Below are 18,352 nucleotides of genomic sequence, written 5' to 3' on the forward strand. Positions count from 1 at the left end.
TTTACTAAGGGAAGATCTACTTAGATCTGTTGTAACAGAATTTCTCAAAATTTCTCACTTGCTACTGTCCTAGTAACCATATTACGATTGAACCAGTAGATACAGCTATAGCCTGATTATAGCAAAGACAGTGAGTTGAATTTTTGTTTGCGGCTGACACAGCTTTAGCACGAGTATATTTCATATTACTTTCTAATACTAAATGACAGGTGAAGAATTTTCAGAGAAGGAAGTGGTGGTAAGACGTAGAACAAAAGATTCAGAAGCTAATAGACTTTGAGTTAAATATGTTCATGATATCTTTTTTTAATGTTTCAAGCTTTAGAAACTCAGATTCATTAGCTAATATAGTGTACAGAATAAAAAGCCCTTGATTTGCTAGCTGCAAAAAGAAGAAACTTGTCTGTTTCTGGGAGAGAAATGTTGTTACCATGCAAACAATATTTTTAAAAATCATTAGATAAATTAAGAGATTGTATTTGACTACTAGGAAAAGAGTTTGGTACCATGGACCCAACATGCAATTTTGTCCTCAACTTGTCAGGATGGAGTGCTTGGGTCAGCTCCCTCATAGGACTGATTATACTGCTTCTCATGTTTGGTCCCTGTATGGTAATATGGGTATCAAAACTCATACATCAGAGAATAGCTGTGCTCAACACTACCAGATGTTAACTATGTGGAACCATAAAATTTGGTGTAGGACCAGGGATTTAGCTCAGCGGTTCAGTGGCCTGCCTTGCAAGTGCAAGGACCCGAGTTCAATCCCTGGTACCAAAAGAAAAAAAACGGTATAAATATGAGGGGTGAGGAATTACCCCCCCAAAACAAAGTGAGGAATGATAGGGAAAACTTTTAATGTGCACAGTGTCCTACCATGAGTGATTTCCTATGCAGGCTCCCCATTAACCTGAATATTTATTTTCCAGTATTCAAGGTGATGACATTATGTGAGAATAATAATGATACATAGATTTTCAGCTGGGCAGTTTCACAGGTATAATATTCACCAAAAGCAGCCTTACTTATAAACATATTATATAAGCTGACATAAATTAAAACTTAATTTAATGAGACATTGTAAATCAAAACAATATTATCTATTAATTTGAACCATGTGTGAAATAGTTTGTAAGAGCAAAATATGCTGCTTAGTGTCGGTGCAAAGAAGATAAAAGAAAAATCCCTGTGTTCAAATGCTAGGCCCTACCCCTGGACTATAGACAAAGAAAAGGCATTTGTTTTGTGAAATCAAAATGAAAAAAAAATATGTAAAGATCTTCAAAATATAGTGAAGAGGTTTTGAAAACTAAGACAATGGGAGAAAGGTCCTTCAGAAAGATGCTTTTGCCAGGCATGTTGGCTAATGCATGTAACCTCAGCATTTGGGAGGCTGAGGCAGGAGGATTTCTGCACGTTTGAAGTCAGTCTAGGCTATGTAGTGAAGTCAAGTCCAGCATGAACTATATAATGAGACTCTGTCTCAAAAATAAAAAAAAAGAAGGAAGAAAGAGGAGGAGGAGGAGGAAGAAGAGGAAGAGCAGGAACAGGAGAAGGAAGAAGAGGAGAAAGAAAAGGTGGAAGCAGAAGAAAAGAAAGAGAAGGAAGGGGAGGCTCTTACTTCTCCTTTTCCCTCCCTGCCTTGTTGGTGATTTCAGTGTGATGAGAAGAGAAAAGAAGAGATTTGGCAGGACCGGTGTACTTAAAAAAGAAAGGGATTAAAAGATAAAAGGAGGAGCAGAGAGCATTCTCTAAACGACCAAGAATGTAGGGAGTCACACCAAAGATAGTAAAACACAAGCATGCCATCTCCTTTGCTCACTCATAACTCCAGCACCAAGTGGGGTGATGGCCAGGTTCCTTGCCTAATGGTCAGAAAGTGCAAATGTTACTCAGGGACATGTAATGTGAGGCATGTGGCATAAGACAGAACAAAAATACTTGAAATGTCAGCTGACTACTTAGCAGAACAGTGAGTCACTCAGTGAGTTCTAGACACCAGATTTGTGTCCGGGTGACACAGAAGCCACCATGGCAGCCTGGACGCACAGGACTGAGGGGTGGAGGGTGCAGTGTGATGTGATGTGATGATATTCACAGAAGAGCAAATGACTTAAACAGAGCAGATTTACTGTAAAGTCAAAAAACAAACTGCTGACAACCTTGTAATAGAAAAAGAGGGGCTTATATTCATAACAGTTGTTCATTTTGCTGGAGTGTGATTAAATTCATAGTTCTCTTGTTTCATTAGTTATTAGATTTTGAGGGTTTGTTGTCATTGTCATTGCTTTCCCTCAGTTCTAAGGACTGAACCCAGGACCTTCACTGAGCTACATCTCCACCCCTTTTCAAGTTATAAAGCAAGGTCTCACTAAATCACTATAGCAAGTATTCATTCCATTTTGATATCCAGAGGATGATTAAATCCAGACTTCTCTTGTTTAGTTAGCTATTATGTTGTTTTATTGTCATTGCTGTTGTTGCTGCTGCTGTTTTCCTGTGGTAATAGGGACTGAACCCAGTGCCTTCACATTGAGCTAGTCTCCCAGTTCCTTTATTAAATTTTGAGGAAGGGTCTCACTATGTCTTCCAGTTGCTCAGGTGGGGCTTGAACTCTAATCCATCCACCTCAGCCTCCAGAGTGCTGGGGCGACAGGCAACCACCGTTATGCCTGGCAACTATTAGGTTTGATGAAGTACAGTTTTTCAAGCCAAGCAAGTGATTTTTAAGAAAGGTGTGTCACTTCCGCCGCCTGCCTTGCAAGCACAAGGACCTGAGTTTGATCCCTGGTACCAAAAAAAAAGGCAAGAGAAAATATTCCCCTGTATTCTAAAGCCCCTAAAAAATATTATAGCAGGCACTGATTTTGTATGACGGAAGAGGTATGGTCAGCCCTGATAGGTCTTTTAAAGCTTAACTTGAAGTGCAGCAAAAAGCTTAAAAGGAAATGAAGAGAAAATTGACCCTTAATAGATAATCACAGGAAAAAAAGACCCACCCAAAAAATATTACTACCAAGGATGTCTTTCAAGCCATACTTTTAAGGATTCTTTCAATAATACAAGTTTTTAAATTCCATAGTACTTGTTTTTGAAATAAAGGAATTACCTTTTAAAGGGACATCTGTGTCATCCGATTCTCAAAAGGCTCATTTTATTAGTATGTGCTTTAAATATCCAGGGCATGAAAAAGAGGAAATATATTCATGTGGACTGAGGAGGCTTAGAATTACAGTCTCCTTACTAGTGTCTCTAATTCTGAGGCAGGAGGATCATAAATTCAAGCCCAGCTTAGACAACTTAGTGACTTAGCAAGATGCTATCTCAAAATAAAAATATGTAGTTTAATGTGAAGATCTTTGGTTCAATCCCCAGAAAAAAAAAAAAATCAAATCAACTCATGTATGACAACAGTGGCCTTACAAAAGCATTTGGGCAATAATAAACCAAAACATGATTTTGCATATGCAAAGCTCATGGAGCAATAAACTTATGATCTTTGAAATTATCATATAAGCCGGAATATGTATGTAAGAGGGGTTATACCAAAGTATTAAATTATACCTCATTAGTGAAATTAAAAATGTAATTTAGAGGTCCTTGCTTGAAAAATAAGTGACAAAATAACACATAAGGCAAAGTAAGGATTATTAAGGGAACAATAACTTCTGTTTTGGGCCAAAAGAATACTTAGAATATATTCATAAAAGTATTGAGTATTAAAGGTGAATAAATACAGAATTATCTTGTTCATCTCATTTTATAGGTGCAGGAAGGATTCTTTCCATAATGATATATAGAAGTAAGTTATTTGCCCAAGATGTTAAGAGTTAAGAAGTGGCCATTCATATCTTAAGACTGTCATCTCACCTACTAAGGATCCATAAAGTACAAATTCCAATGTTCTTTTAGATCCTTATCACCTAATCAATACAGTCTGCCTAGCATTAAAGAATGGAATGTATTAACATGTCAATATTTGTAGAATAAGTCTTGTAAAATAAATGTGAAGACAGAATTTTAAGGTGTCTACCAAGTCATCTCTTCTTGAGAAAAAAGGCAGAGGTCAAAGTAGAAAAGACAACAAACAAAAAAAGATTATAGACTGACAAATAAAGAAGAAGCCATGTGTGTCCAGAAAAGAAGCCTGAGGTGTGTTTCACAGCTGTATTTAGAGAAATGGTTATAGTGGGTAGTGTTCTCCTCTAATGAGCAAAGAAGAGGAAATGAATTCAAATTACAACCAAAGGAATTTAAGTTAGATGGAAAGATCTTATTGGCAGCGAAGTTTTTATAAATCCTGGAAGAGATTCCTGGGGAGGTTTTCAAATTCTCTATTTGGATATATTTAAAAGAAGAGAGATACCTATCAGTCCAGAGTAGCTAAAGTTGAGAGTTGAGACCTGCTTGGAATTTGCTTTCAACTGAATTTTATGAGTCCAGATTGATTTCTGACAGTTTTCAGAATGTCAAAAACTGAATGCTAGACAATAGCAAGCTATGTTGTCCCTACACACCCACACACACACACACATGTGCACACACACACACCTCACCCAAAGTAATCATTTCCTTGGAAAATCAATTGGCATTTGCCAGTTGGTTTTAAGTGGAATGTACAATTATAATACACTCTGGTTTTTATTTTCTTTTTAGCCTGGTTTCCAGTGGAAAGAAGGCTTATGAAATCTCTCTGGCAGGATATGCCCTGCTTAATACATTTTTATTTTCCTTCCCTAGACTGGTTACAACAAAACCTCTTAGAAAAAATCCTAGGCCTAAGTAGCAATGAATGTATCCTCAGAGTAAGTAGCTATGAAAGAAATACACTCTCCCTTTTTAACTCCAAAGAGAAACTTCTTTCCCTTCTCACTGAAAAGAGTGAGATGATTTACCACTGCCATCAGCATCTTATTTGCCTTCACACAGACTTCAGCAAGCTCTCTGAAACCTGTGGAATTTTCCCTCATTTCCAACATAAAACAGCATATGCCCTAAGAGTTTGTACTAAAATCCTCTAATTTGCTGTACTTCTATGTTTACTCAGCTGGGAATCTGTTTGCCCCATTGTTTTCACTGTATCAGTTGTCTGGCTTTTACTGCCAGCTCCTGGAGGCAAGGTATGGAATCTGTTTATCTTATTTTGAACAATACTATGTGTTCACATGCATGTGGACACTGTATGGCTGATCTTAACAGTAATGACTCCTGATGTGACTGCATCCTCCCCACAAAAAAAGACTAGCATGGATGAAGCAAAGCTAAAGAGAATTAACTCAGTTTGCAATGATATTCCTTCATCTTCTTAAATATTTCACAGAACACCAAAGCCATAATCACGATCAGGGATTATCAGGGCACTGAGCAATATGGACAAGGATTCAGTTAGCAATGGAAAGACTAATAAACCAGAGCCTGAAATGCATAGAAAATAAGTTATATCTATCTGGAGCTTGCACACCACTATGATTCTCCTCTCTCTTGTGTCTAAACCCAGGCTTGCTGGGATTCTTGGGTTCTCAACTCAGGGCATCATTAGTCAACACTAATCGCTATATGAGGTTGTTACTGAGGTGCTCCACAGAAGACTATCAAGTTCATAGTATCTTGGTTTTATTTCTTTATGTTTATAGCCCATGGAGAACAAAAGTCATTTTTACCAAAATTAATAGTTGTTCCTTGCTACCAATCCCTGCACAAACACTCTCCATTCTTCCTTTAGTAAAGTCAGTCTTCCTCACTAACCCAAGACAGCAATGAGTCAACCCCCATTTCCTGTTGAGTTAAAATTTTCCAATGCCCATTAATCCCTTGGGGTCCTCAAAGTTAGGTTTTCAAAATTTAAAATGATTCATGAAAACCTTCCCTTAGGAAAAGAATAGGAAATTACATTTCATTTAACTCAACAAATAACTTCTAAGCACCAATTATGAGCTATTCAGTGTATGCTGAAGAAAGTGAGGGAAATAAAACATAGATTCTGTACTTAAAATCTTCTCACTAAAAATAAAATTCATCATTGTCCTAATGTCCAGGATCTCACTTTCATCCTCTCCTTCCTACCAAGGTTGTGGGGTGCTTCAGAACCTCGATCATTTCCCAAATATGCAACACATTTTTCTCTTCTCACTTCAGAGTCTGCTTTATGGTAATTCTACAAGAAAATGACTACCATAATATACTTGAAATTTTTCATATCTATTTTGAAAATATCTTAAATAAAAATGAATCACTTTTATCAGGAGGTAAAACAGTCAAATTTTATTATCAAGGAATTTTAATTACTGCATGCTAGTTAACAGATTAATGAGTTTTACTTTGAAAGACTCATATGTGCACATAACATACCTTCACCCATCCACCCCTCATTTTTCTTTCCCTCCCCCTCCCTCTTATTCCCTTCTTCTCTGGTAGTCCACTTTACTTTTCTATCCTCTCCTTCCTTTCATTTATTTATTAATTTATTTATTTGGATCCCACATATGATAGAAGCCATACAATATATATATATTTGTCTTTCACTGGCTTGTTTCACTTAACATAATTATCTCTAGTTCTATACATTTTCCTGCAAGTGACCTGATTTCATTCTTTGTAATGGCTGAACAATACTCTATTGTGTATAAGTATCATATTTTCTTTATTTTTGTCTGTTGATGGACATCTAGGCTGATTTCATAATTTAGTTATTATGAACTGAGCTTCAATGAACATGGATATATATACATATATAAGAAGAGATATAGAGAGACAGAAACAGAGAGATACTGTCCCAAAACAAATTGCTTCATGTACTGTCTTAGGTGAGGCATAACATTTATTTAATAAATTATTAAATCACAGATGTAATTAACTGCACAGATGGATATATGAATTGATCATAATGCAAATGACAATATGATTGAACGTATATCATAATATAGTTAAGTCCAGACAAAAAAATCTACTTTGTACTTTTGGGTTCAATGTAAGATTTGCTTTATAATATCAAATAGCTAGATAAGTGAAAAGAGACTTTACACCACATTCTTTTATTTACCATTTCAGAGACATGGCCTTTCTCTCATAATCTGTTATTTGGAAGACTTCTGACCATATCTTAAGTCACCATTATATTTTTAGTATTTTATCCTGTCTGAAGTTTCATTCAATTTGATTTTATTCAAAAAGGGCTAGAATTTTACCTTCCAGAGTTCCTCAGTGAAAATAAGGACCTTCTGGAAAACAGTAGATATATTTCTATCTATTGCAAATGTATCAGACAGATGTACCTAGAATAAAAATTTCAAAAAAATATTTTTGTCAAAAATCACCATTTAAATTGTGGTAAAGGCTTTGTGTCGTTTTCCAACCATGGAAGTTTCTGTTCTCCAGCTCTGCAAAGGACATAGTTTTTTAAATTGACCCTCACGTTGAAGTGAAAATGAATTTTTTACTCCTATCCTTATTCTGAATTGATAGAATCCAAATATTTCATACACATTTTAGATCTTTAAATATTCTCAGCCTTTTTTTTTACTTTATGTGGATTTTATAAACAATGGAAAGTTAATGTCCCTCTAATTGTAACTTAAATAAAAATCAGTGATATATGAATGCAGTCCCTCAGTGATATCTCAGTGCACCACGAAGGAACTTTTTCCTTTCTTCCAATTTTTCAGGATTTAGTTGTTAATTTAGAAATGATTCTGTTATGGTACAAATGCATTTTACAATTAGTGCTTTATCTGAAACCATACAACTTCAAGTTTGGTGGGGGGAAAGAAGGAGAAGGTGAAAATGAAAATTGGCCCTCTACAATATTATAAGCAAATATTATAAGCAGTCCAAACTGAATACTAAGCTATGGGATGATAAGAATGCCCCCTGGGAACATCAAGGTTCCTTAAACAATTGTCATTATCCAAGTCCATAGATTTCAAAACAATTCAAATGTACAGTTCCTCTGGACGTATTCTTCCTGACTTAATAGCATTCAGGTCAGTGAACATTTTTCATGTGTCAGACAATATCCATGAGTCAGAATAGTAACATATAGCATTCCTTGAAAAACTTGAACCAAAACCGTTGGATGATATCAATGGGATAAGACTAGACAGTTTCTTTGTTTTGATTCCTAATTTACCAATCTTCTTCAAAATTGTGTGGAAGAATAAAATCTTTAATTTCACTGCCTTTACTCATTTATTGTACAGTTGTAAGAATTAACTGAGACTGTGCACATAATACAATTCACAGGGAGACTGTCCCAAAGGACATGTTTACCAAACATTTACTTCCGTTTCCTTCAAGAACTATAAGAATGTAATCATACTGCTTCATAGAGAAAATTCAGTGACTAGTCAGGATACCGAATGTTGAAACACATATTGAAATTTATGCTTGAATGTCTGAGAAAATGTTATATACACTCTGAAATGTTATGGCAAATCTATAAATAGCAATTCAGAGTAACAGTTCAGATTTTTGCATGGGTTTTTATAGAAATAGATCTCACTGGCATAAAATCTTATGATCATACCTGGTCATTGAAGCCCAACCCATAAGGCTCCTGCATCCCAGAGTGAATGATACCAAGAACACCTTTAACTCCCATTCTTCCAATGGAGTAATAAGGACATATCATTCTAGATGCTTGTATTAAGCAGTCCCAAAAAATTAAACCTTGTTTTCAACACTATCAGTGGTGAAAAGAAAGTCATTTTAAAGTAAGATTTGTTCCCTACCCAAATAAATAAATAAAGCATATGTTCAGCAGCAAAAAAAAGTATTGGTGGAAAGTTAACATTCTTCCTTTCAAAGCAAGGAGTCTGTGGAGTGGATGATATGGTTTTGTTTTTGTTTTGTTTTGTTTTGTTTTGTTTTTGGTACCGGGGATTGAACTCGGGTCCTTGTGCTTGCAAGGCAGGCCACCGAACCACGGAGCTAAATCCCAGACCCTGGATGATATAGTTTTAAAAGTATCTGATTTGACAGAGGAGCTCTCATCACACTCCTGAAAAAATTTTATGCTGCTGTGATTTTGTGATTTTTTTCTTTTTTCAAAATTGAAGCAAATAATTAACTCTAATCGAAACCATCAAAGGTTTTTAAAATACCAATACAATTTACCATTTCTGACTTTTTAAAAATAATCTCAAGTTTTGTTTCTTTTGCTCTGCTAAGTTTGGTGTTTCAGACATACAAATGTGTTTATTTCAAAGGAGTCCAGAAAGTATTTATAGAACACTTCCCATGTGCCAGGCCTGGTTCTGAAGCAAGAGATGTTATAGTACACAAAACAATCAAGTTTCCTATTCTCAAGAAAGGGCTGGATAGAGTAAAGGGCTGGTGTTGAGACATACTATTAAGTGAATAAGATATATAATAAAGTAAGAAAGAGACAAATATTAATATAGAATTAAAAAGAATTTTATTACAGATATAAAAAAATGAGTAGTTGTGCTGAAATTGGAAAGTAAACAAAGAGTTTTCTGAGGAAATGATTTTCAAGTTGAGATTTAAATGGCAAAGGGCCCAGGCATGCAGTTTTCTGGGGAAAAAACTTTCCAGAAAGAAATAAGAGCAAAGGCCTTCCAGTGATTTCTACTGCATAACAAACTACACCAAAACTTAGCAGCTTAAAACAACTACAATTTTTATGTTACTGTTTTATAAGTCAGGCATTCCGGTAGAAGGGTCTGGGAGGTTTTTGTGCTGGCTAATAGGAACTGGGACTCAAGGACCTTACTTGTTTAGTACCCTGGCAAGAATAAAAGAAGGCTGAGTTTGCTGGCAATGTCAACTGGAGCACTTACATGTGAGGATCACCTACAGGTGGCTTTTTCTGCATCATGGCCTTAAGGTGGGGTCAGACTTCTCACTTAGAGGTTTGGGGAAAAGACAGCATTCCAGTAAACAACACAGCAGCTTCATATTTTATGGCCCAGTTTCAGCTGCTATACTGTGCTTTCTGCACTGTGCTCAATTGGTCAAAGCAGTCATAAACTCTCCCAAATTCAATGGGAAGGAACACAGATGATTCTTTTGAACTTGTGGTCATGCTTTAAGCCTCCATATTTTTTAAGAAATAAAATGAATAGCCTTTCTCCTTTTAACTTTGTTCATGATGATTTTGTAGGCAACTATTTTTTAAATATTGATGAAGAAATTTATCTCTTTTTCTTTTTGTGGGTTCTTCCATTGCTGTATAATTTATTTTTAAAAATCATTTTCATAGTGCCTGTCTACAAAAATCAAGGACCTTATCAACTAACATATTTGAGGAAATCATTTCTTGACCATCAGATATTTAAGCACTAGCTATTATGGTTGTATGCATTCAATTCTTAATCCTTTTCATTCTTAAATTACCATCAGTGACATTTGAAAATTCTTTAATAAATGTAGGTTGGAGATCATACATTTAGTTATATAGTTGCTATGTATGTAGCACTCTTTTGTACGTGTTATGAATGGCAAAGTAAAAAAATGTGTTGTTGCATTAATAGCAATGAAAAATATTTCAATTAATAATTATTTTAGAGGTTATTTCTCTGGTTCATCTAAAGAAAAGAGCCCCTTTAAAGCATATATATGGTAAACACACAATAAATGTTAAATAATGATGCTAATCTCATAGTCTAAAAATGGTAACTGAGGTCTGGTTATTTCCTGTGCTTTCCAATATTGAATTTCAAAAAAAAAAAAAAAGCTACATAAATGGACCTGTAACAGTTGTCTAGAGAGAAATAAATTTAATTAGATGTATAACATACAAATGGTAATGATCATCTGAATTTCTGTTTATCCTGTGTATCTTTTCACCATACTTTAAAAGAAAAAGTAAATTTTGGAAGAAGAGAACATTGAAAAAATATTATTGTCCAATGTGGTTACCATGAGAGCAAAGGTTGTATCCAGTTTATTTTCAACATTCTATCGCCAGAGTTAAGCATTGTGCCTTGCTCAATAAATATTTATTAAAGAAAGATATAACAAGAGGCACAAAAGTATTTATATCAGTAATGCCCTAATATCTGATCAGAATCTATAAAGTTAAAAAAAATGTACAAAGTTTATTTTTCATAGAGGCACCCGTGGCTATGGAGTACCTCTTTCATAAGTATCTGTTACCTACAAGACTTCTTCAAGGAGTCTAACCACACAAGCAGTACACTGGAAAAATAAAGCTCTTGAGTCCATTTACTGTCACTGAACTTCATCATTAGAGATAATCTGAGATCCCAAGGCTTTCCAGAGATGAAAGATTCTCAGATCACCTATGGCTAACCTGAACTTTATTGGGTTTGAATATCCACAAGTTGAGCCAAAGTTCAGAATGCTACCCTGTCCACTGTTTGGCCCCAAACAAATATGGTGCACACTCCATAATGGAGGCCACATGTCAGAGCCTAGGCTTTCTGCTTTGGAGACACTACTGTCTTATAAATAGTCAGCAGAGAGAAGATATCTATTTCATATGGAGTAGTAAATACAGAGAAATAAACCTTCTCCAGGGTGAAAGATTCTAGCACTGGTCCTTTACTTAAATTATTTAAAATTAAAGAAAGTGAAAAATTCAGCTCCTCAATCACAATGGCCATATTTTAGGAGTTAAATAGCCAGGTGTGACAAGTGGCTCTCATACTGAACAGTAAAAACATAGACTATTTTGCATTATAACAGACTATTTTTTTAGACAAAACTGTTAATAATGTACTGCTTATATCACATTGCAAAACATATAAACTGGATACCCAATCCTGCACTCTTCTTACTTAACAAATCTGGGCTGTCAAAACTTTTTATTTAAGTTGCTAAACTTGTTCCTGTTACAATTTTAATAGACCAAAATAAAATATGCACTGTTACTTCAAACGTAGAGATAAATTTCTGAAATTCAGGGTAAATGAAGAGAAATCCTATATGATTTATAAAACATCTACATGATAGAAAATGTATAAAGTACAAAAATATTCAACTAGTTAAACTGCATCAAAGGTTCAAATAAAATCTGAAAATGTCACATTACAGCCCTATCAGACCTAATGTTTTTTGTACTGGGAAGCGAACTCAGGACCTTGCACTTGCAAGGCAGGAAGGCAGGAATGGCACCACTGAGCTAAATCCCCAGCCCCTAGATGTAATTTGATAAATAACTAAGAATAATTTCTAACTCAAATATTGTTTTATACAAATTGAGTGAACACATGATGTTCAAAAAGTTTACTTTTCTTAAATAAACCTGTTCTCCTCTTGAGATAGTCCTCAAATTTGCTTCCTCTATAGACAATGTCAAAATCCTTTCAAAACTGTCTCAAATATACACTAATGAAAATTGAATGAATGAAAATTTGGTGTATAATATAACCATAAAAAACAATAAAAATATATTATACATTTTCTATTTGGACAAAACTTACATATGTGTTATGTGTTAATCAATTTTCCTTTACCTAATAAATACCTGAGATAATCAATATAAAAAGAGGAAATGGTTTATTTTGGCTCATTATTTTAGAAGGTTCAGCTTCTGGTCACTTGGCCTTGTCACTCTGGACCTGGAATGACACAGTACATCATGGTGAGAGCTAGTGGTTAAGTAAACCTGTTCACCTCATGGAAATCAGGAAGCAAAAAAGAGAGAATGGTCAGGATCACAATAATAGCTGGAGATACATGCCCAGAGTGAGTTAATTTTTTTCCACTAAGCACACTTCATAAGATTCCATCACTTCCTGATGGAACCACAGATTGGTGACAAAGCTTTAACACATGGACCTATTGGAGACATTCCAGACCCTAACTGTACCAATATATGTGTAAAAATAAATAAGGGCATACAAAAAAATTATTAGCTTCTAATTGCCATACAGAGCCTCTTTATATCCTAAATGTACAATTGAATTTTGGTAAATAATAGAATTTTTATTAAAGCATATATTTATGTATTTCTATTATATAATTTCTCCTATGATCTAGAAAAAAATGCCATTGATAATAATTCTGCTTTTGACTATATTTACAATTTATTTATGTTTGGTAACAGGGATCGAACTTAGGACCTTGTGTTTTCAAGGCCGGCAGTGGAACCATTGAGATTAATCCCTGGCCCTGTATTTACAATTGAGTAAAAGTTTTTTTTTTTTTTTTTTTTTTCCAGAAGCTGTTCTGGAAGTAAAGCAACATCCAGTGAAGAAGCAGCAACCAGCCCCAGGGCTGCCACAAGCAAGGACACTGGTCCTCATTTCTGAAGGCCAACCAAGTTTAAATGTAAGTGTCAAGAGCTGTAGAGGGCAAGGGCCTCGCTGTGGGGTGGTCCACAGGTGAAGCAGCCAGTCACTGCCTGGAGCACATGAGAACTTGATAGGCACATGTCCAGCCTGCCTACACATCCTCTTATCCTGCCTCCCAATTTGTCTGCATTGCTGCACAAGACTTGAGATCACTGCTGTTAATACCAAGGGTTTTTTAAATGTCCCAGAGCAATATACATGTGCTGAGTGTGATCCTAGCTGAATTTTAAGCTCAGGCATGTTGAAGTAGAGTCTTAAAATAATCATTTCCATAGAACCTGACTAGGTATCCAAATGTTCACCAGATGCTAGCAGCTAGATTTGCAGAGGAAAATTGCAAACTTAAACTTTTTTTCATAATTCAGCAAAGGATTTTAAGTAATAAAAGATCTGGAGATTTGTAAAATAAATAATTCCAGTGCAAATGGGAAAATTGAAATAACCTTATCTTTTCCCAGACATATCTATATGTGTTTTTATACCATTATCATATTTCTCTTAATTGGGCCATTTTTTCCGGCTGATACTTATGAGCTGTGATGAAGAAGTGATTCCTTTCAGATGACTGAACTGATATGCACTAAAATTTCCTAAGAACAATTTGGGATGCATGAAATAGAACATGATACAATAAATATGGTTTTGTTCACATGTGATATTGAATATATCCACCATGAAAATGAACAGAATGTTAGACTCTCTTTTATTCCTTAATTGATGTCTCAGTAAAAGCAATAAAAATATAAAGTATATCATCAACTTTTGAACTTTGATGGAAAAAAACCGCAACATACCATCCATTTCTGACAAGTAGACATTATCTCATAGTATCCACAGCCATCATATGCCTATTACTATTGCCTGGTCTTAAGTGTGACTTTAAGACACATAACTCAATATTCCTTAATATGTGCTAGTACAATGGCTTTTTATAACTTGCTTAATTTTATTTCATAATTGAAAAAATAAATTGTTAAGATTACTCAGATTTTTTTGTGTTCTTGCTAGGGTGTCCCTGAACAAAAAGACAAGGACAACTTTTAGCCTGATAGTCAATGCCGTTTGGCTACAACCGGTCTTGGACAGTTGCCCCCAAACTTTTTGACAGAGACAGGTTTCACCATGGGGAAGGAGGGTTCTGAATGATTCAAAGGAGTGTACAACCTAGATCCCTCTAATGTAAAGTCCACGGGAGGGCTCACTCATATGAGAATCTAGCACTGCAGCTCATCTGCAGAAGGCAGAGCTCAGGAGTAACATAAGCGATGGGAAGTAACTGTAACATAGATGAAGCTTTACTTGCTCACCTCCTGCTGGGAAGTCAGGTTCCTAATAGGCTAAAGACCAAGTTGAGGACCTCTGGTCTAGAATAGATCCATTCTAGTTCCTAGAGAAATGCAAATACTGTACACTAACAATTTTCCTTTTTTGTATAGATACCACTAATTATTTTGGCTGGATTCCCTCAAAGCCAGATAGTCTCCAAATAAAGTATTTATAATGCAAAACTATTAAATAAAAAAATGCATACTTATTTAAATAGCAGGTAATAGTTCTAAATCTGATCAAGGATTTTGGAGAAGCTGGTGAAAGACACATGCCATAGGTTCCATTCGTAAAGTCAGTACAGGACTTTGAACTCAATAGAGAAGTCTATACTCTTGTAACCAGTAGGTTCAGCTTCTGGATTAAGAGCAACAAGCTCTTGCTGCCAAGCATTGATGGGATTACCCAGTAAAACATTACAATAATAATGTTAAACAAAATAATAAAAATGCAGATGGTGGTTATTATAGGACAGAAGAGAATTGCTTATAAAATTATAGTAGAAATATCAAAAATACTATTAATTGGACCTTTAGAAAATTAATCTCTTTGTTTTTAAACTCAGGTGCAAAGGTAATAAAACATAAAGGTTACTGCATAACCTATTTCATTCAATAGTCAACAGCAGTGTTTCAGCATGTAAAAATAAACATTGCATGTATTGAGTATGGTCATCAATTCTGGCAGGCCTGAATCTTAAATATGATTATATGAAATGAAAATGAAGTTATTTGTAAAAGTATTTTACAGAATTTTAAGAAGAAATTAAAGAACTTTTAAAATATATTTCTTTTTCTCTGTGAAAGTGAGCTGGGTTAATGCCTAAATATTTCCAGAGTGGTTGCACCAATCTAGACTTCCACCAATGGTGGAGTAGGATTCCTTTTCCCCACAGCCCCACCAGCATTTGTTGTTGGTTGATTTTATGATAGCAGCCATTCTTTCTGGGGTGAAGTAGAAACTCAGTTTTGTTTCCATTTACATCTCTCCAATGACCAGTGATGTTGAACATTTTTCAAGTGTTTACTGCTATTTCTACTTCTTTGTCTGAGAAATGTCTGTTCATTTCAGATGCCCATTTATTGACTGGGTCTTTAAATTAGGGAGGTCTGATTATTTTTAAATTCTTTATATATTCTAAATAGTAGACCTTTGTCTGAGAAAGAAGTGGTGAAAAAATTTTCCCACGTTGTGGGTTGTATCTTTACACTGTTGGTGGTTTCTCTTGCTGTGCAGAAGCTTTGTAATAAGACATCACACTTGTTGATTGTTGTGCTAGTTCATGGGCAACTGAGGTTTTGTTCATAAAATCTTTTCCTACACCAATGTCTTCAAGACTTCTACATAACCTCTTTTTCAGCTGGTTTAGTGTTTGTTTTAACATTTAGATCTTTAATCCATTTGATTCATATATGATGGAGATTTTGGTAAATATGTGCCTTATTTTTCTCCAGTTAAAGAATATATATACCTAAGGACAGTTGTCATAGGAACAAACTCCTTTTGAACATTAAATATGCAAAGTGGCTTACACATGGTAAGTACAATATGGATTGAATTGAATTATTCCCACATTAATAGATTCATGCTAGAGAGGTAGTGTCTTGCACATGGGAATTAATGAGCTATATCTGTAACCAAAAATATCCATAGAAAATTACTAAATTGATCCATATCTAGTTTATTAATCCAGCCCACTATGGAAAGGCTTTCTCGTGGTTGTACTATATTTTGGAGACAAATAAAGTAGGGAAACCACAGTTCAATTTAAAAGTTGTTTGAAACTTTAAAGAACATGGGGTTTTATATTATATCACAGCAATAAAATCCAATCCTTGATGAATGCAATTCTGAATACAGAAATATATAAATAGCCTAGATTTATAATTTTACTATAGAACATTATGACAGTAGCCAAAAAGACTAACTGTTCCATATGAAACTCTACTTCTTACTCCCACTCTCCTTTTTCAATTTTTTAAATAAAAACTTTTTAAAATGAAAAACATTAAAAATTAGTTAAGTATAAATAGTCCTTAGCTGAAACAGATGGCTAGAAGTCAGAAGCCCCAAACTCTATCACTGATTCTCCTACCAACTTATAGCCTTAGGAAATTCATGGGAGTAAACCTACAAAAAAGGAAGCAATAATGCCTTGCATGTGCATGATGCCTTATGATTCTTTTTCCATTAAGTTTATTGGTACATTTTAGGTATACAGTACAGTTACATTCTTCACTAGGATCTTGTACATTTATATGATGTATCTTGGTTCTTATTTTTTCCCAATTCCCCTGCCCTCCCTTCACTCCCTCTGCCCTTCCCATTTACAAAGACTTTGTTTCCTTGTTTTTCCATTTCTCATATTTTTCTTTTCCCGTCTTTCCTTTCCCCTACCCCTCCCACTTCCCCCACTCCTTTAGACATTTTCCATCCTATTTCTCAATATCAATTATACATTTTGATCCTTATTTACACTTTTAGTTTTTCACACCAGAGAAACTGTTCAGTATTTACACATGTCCTATTTATTTCACATAAGAGTATGGCCTCAATGTGCATCCATTTAGCTATAAATGTCTTTAGTTTCTCATTCTTTATAGCTGAATAGTACTCCATTTTATTTATTTTTAAAACTTCTTTGGTGCGTTATGATTTAACAACACTATTTTTCACATAAAATATCTTATTTAATCTCCCACACCACCACCACCCCCAGGCTCAAGAGAAAAGTATGGTAGGTACTCAAGATCCACAGAAATGAAATCATGTGTTCATAGTCACGTTGATATCAAATGGCAGAGCCAGGAACAACCATATTCTAAGATTCTGAAGAGATCTTTTTGTTCCCTCTACCTCACATCGATGTTCACTGGACTCTCCTACTGAGGCAAAGCAGGAATGACTACAGTGGTATTGCCCAATGAGGTACCCACTATCCCCTCCTACACATTCAAAATCTGGCCAGAGTCCATTGAAGTGAACTGTGCCAAATATCTAAGACTTAGAATTTTTTTTAAAAAGCAAACATCTCATTCATACTTTTTGTAAAGTTTATTTATTTATTTATTTATTTCTGTATGTATTTTTGGTGCCAAGGATGGAACTCAGGACCTTGTGTTTTCAAGGCAGGCATAGCATCATTGAGCTAAATCCCTGGCTCTCATTAATACTTTTTATATTGACTGCATGTTGAAATAATTATATTTTTAATATACAGAGTCAAATAAATTAATAAATATAAATTAATATATAAATAAATAACTCAATGATTAATTTCACCTGTCTTTACTTTTAATGTGGCTACTGGAAAATATAAAGTTGCTTATGTGTCTCACATTATGTATCTATGGGATAATGCTAGACTACTGAATTCTATCATTCAGAAGGCATAATACTGATTTCACATTATTGGGCTTGCTTATGCATCTGTCTTGATATGCTGCTACAAACTTGCTAAGATGTCATCAGAGTATAATGTACATTGGCAACACTGATTCAGCCATACTTATCTATCTTCCAAATACAGGGAAAAAGTCAACTTTCATTATCTGATGTCTCAAATTGCTCATTCATTAGCAGGGCTCAGTTTTACTTGATGAATGAATGAAAAACTTAAAAGTAAAAATGACACAGAAAAGCTACAAATTATATTTATGACTCTATAGCACTGCTTATTTTAAAATATGCTTCAAAGGAAAATTATGATAAGATTTTGGACTATTAGTTTAATATAGGCAATGTAAGGT

At 34.7% G+C, this 18,352-nt stretch overlaps 1 protein-coding gene and 1 long non-coding RNA gene across 3 annotated transcripts in view; one reads left to right on the plus strand and one right to left on the minus strand.

Moving 5' to 3' along the window:
* The window catches only part of Col8a1 (collagen type VIII alpha 1 chain), a 144,960-nt gene that overhangs the window by 74,900 nt on the left and 51,708 nt on the right, over positions 1-18,352 (plus strand). For both annotated transcript variants that reach the window (XM_010639642.2, XM_010639643.2), the window contains exon 2: positions 13,145-13,254. In XM_010639642.2, the coding sequence (XP_010637944.1) occupies positions 13,145-13,254 (110 nt within the window). The remainder of the gene's footprint in view (positions 1-13,144; positions 13,255-18,352) is intronic.
* LOC104873105 overlaps positions 12,479-18,352 on the minus strand; it is a 56,544-nt gene continuing 50,670 nt past the window's right edge. Inside the window, exon 3 of the long non-coding RNA XR_783360.1 lies at positions 12,479-12,542. This is a non-coding gene — a long non-coding RNA (uncharacterized LOC104873105). The remainder of the gene's footprint in view (positions 12,543-18,352) is intronic.

The sequence above is a fragment of the Fukomys damarensis genome, unplaced genomic scaffold (assembly GCF_012274545.1).
Source record: "Fukomys damarensis isolate Sample0158 unplaced genomic scaffold, DMR_v1.0_HiC HiC_scaffold_24, whole genome shotgun sequence".
Taxonomy (NCBI): Eukaryota; Metazoa; Chordata; class Mammalia; order Rodentia; family Bathyergidae; genus Fukomys; species Fukomys damarensis.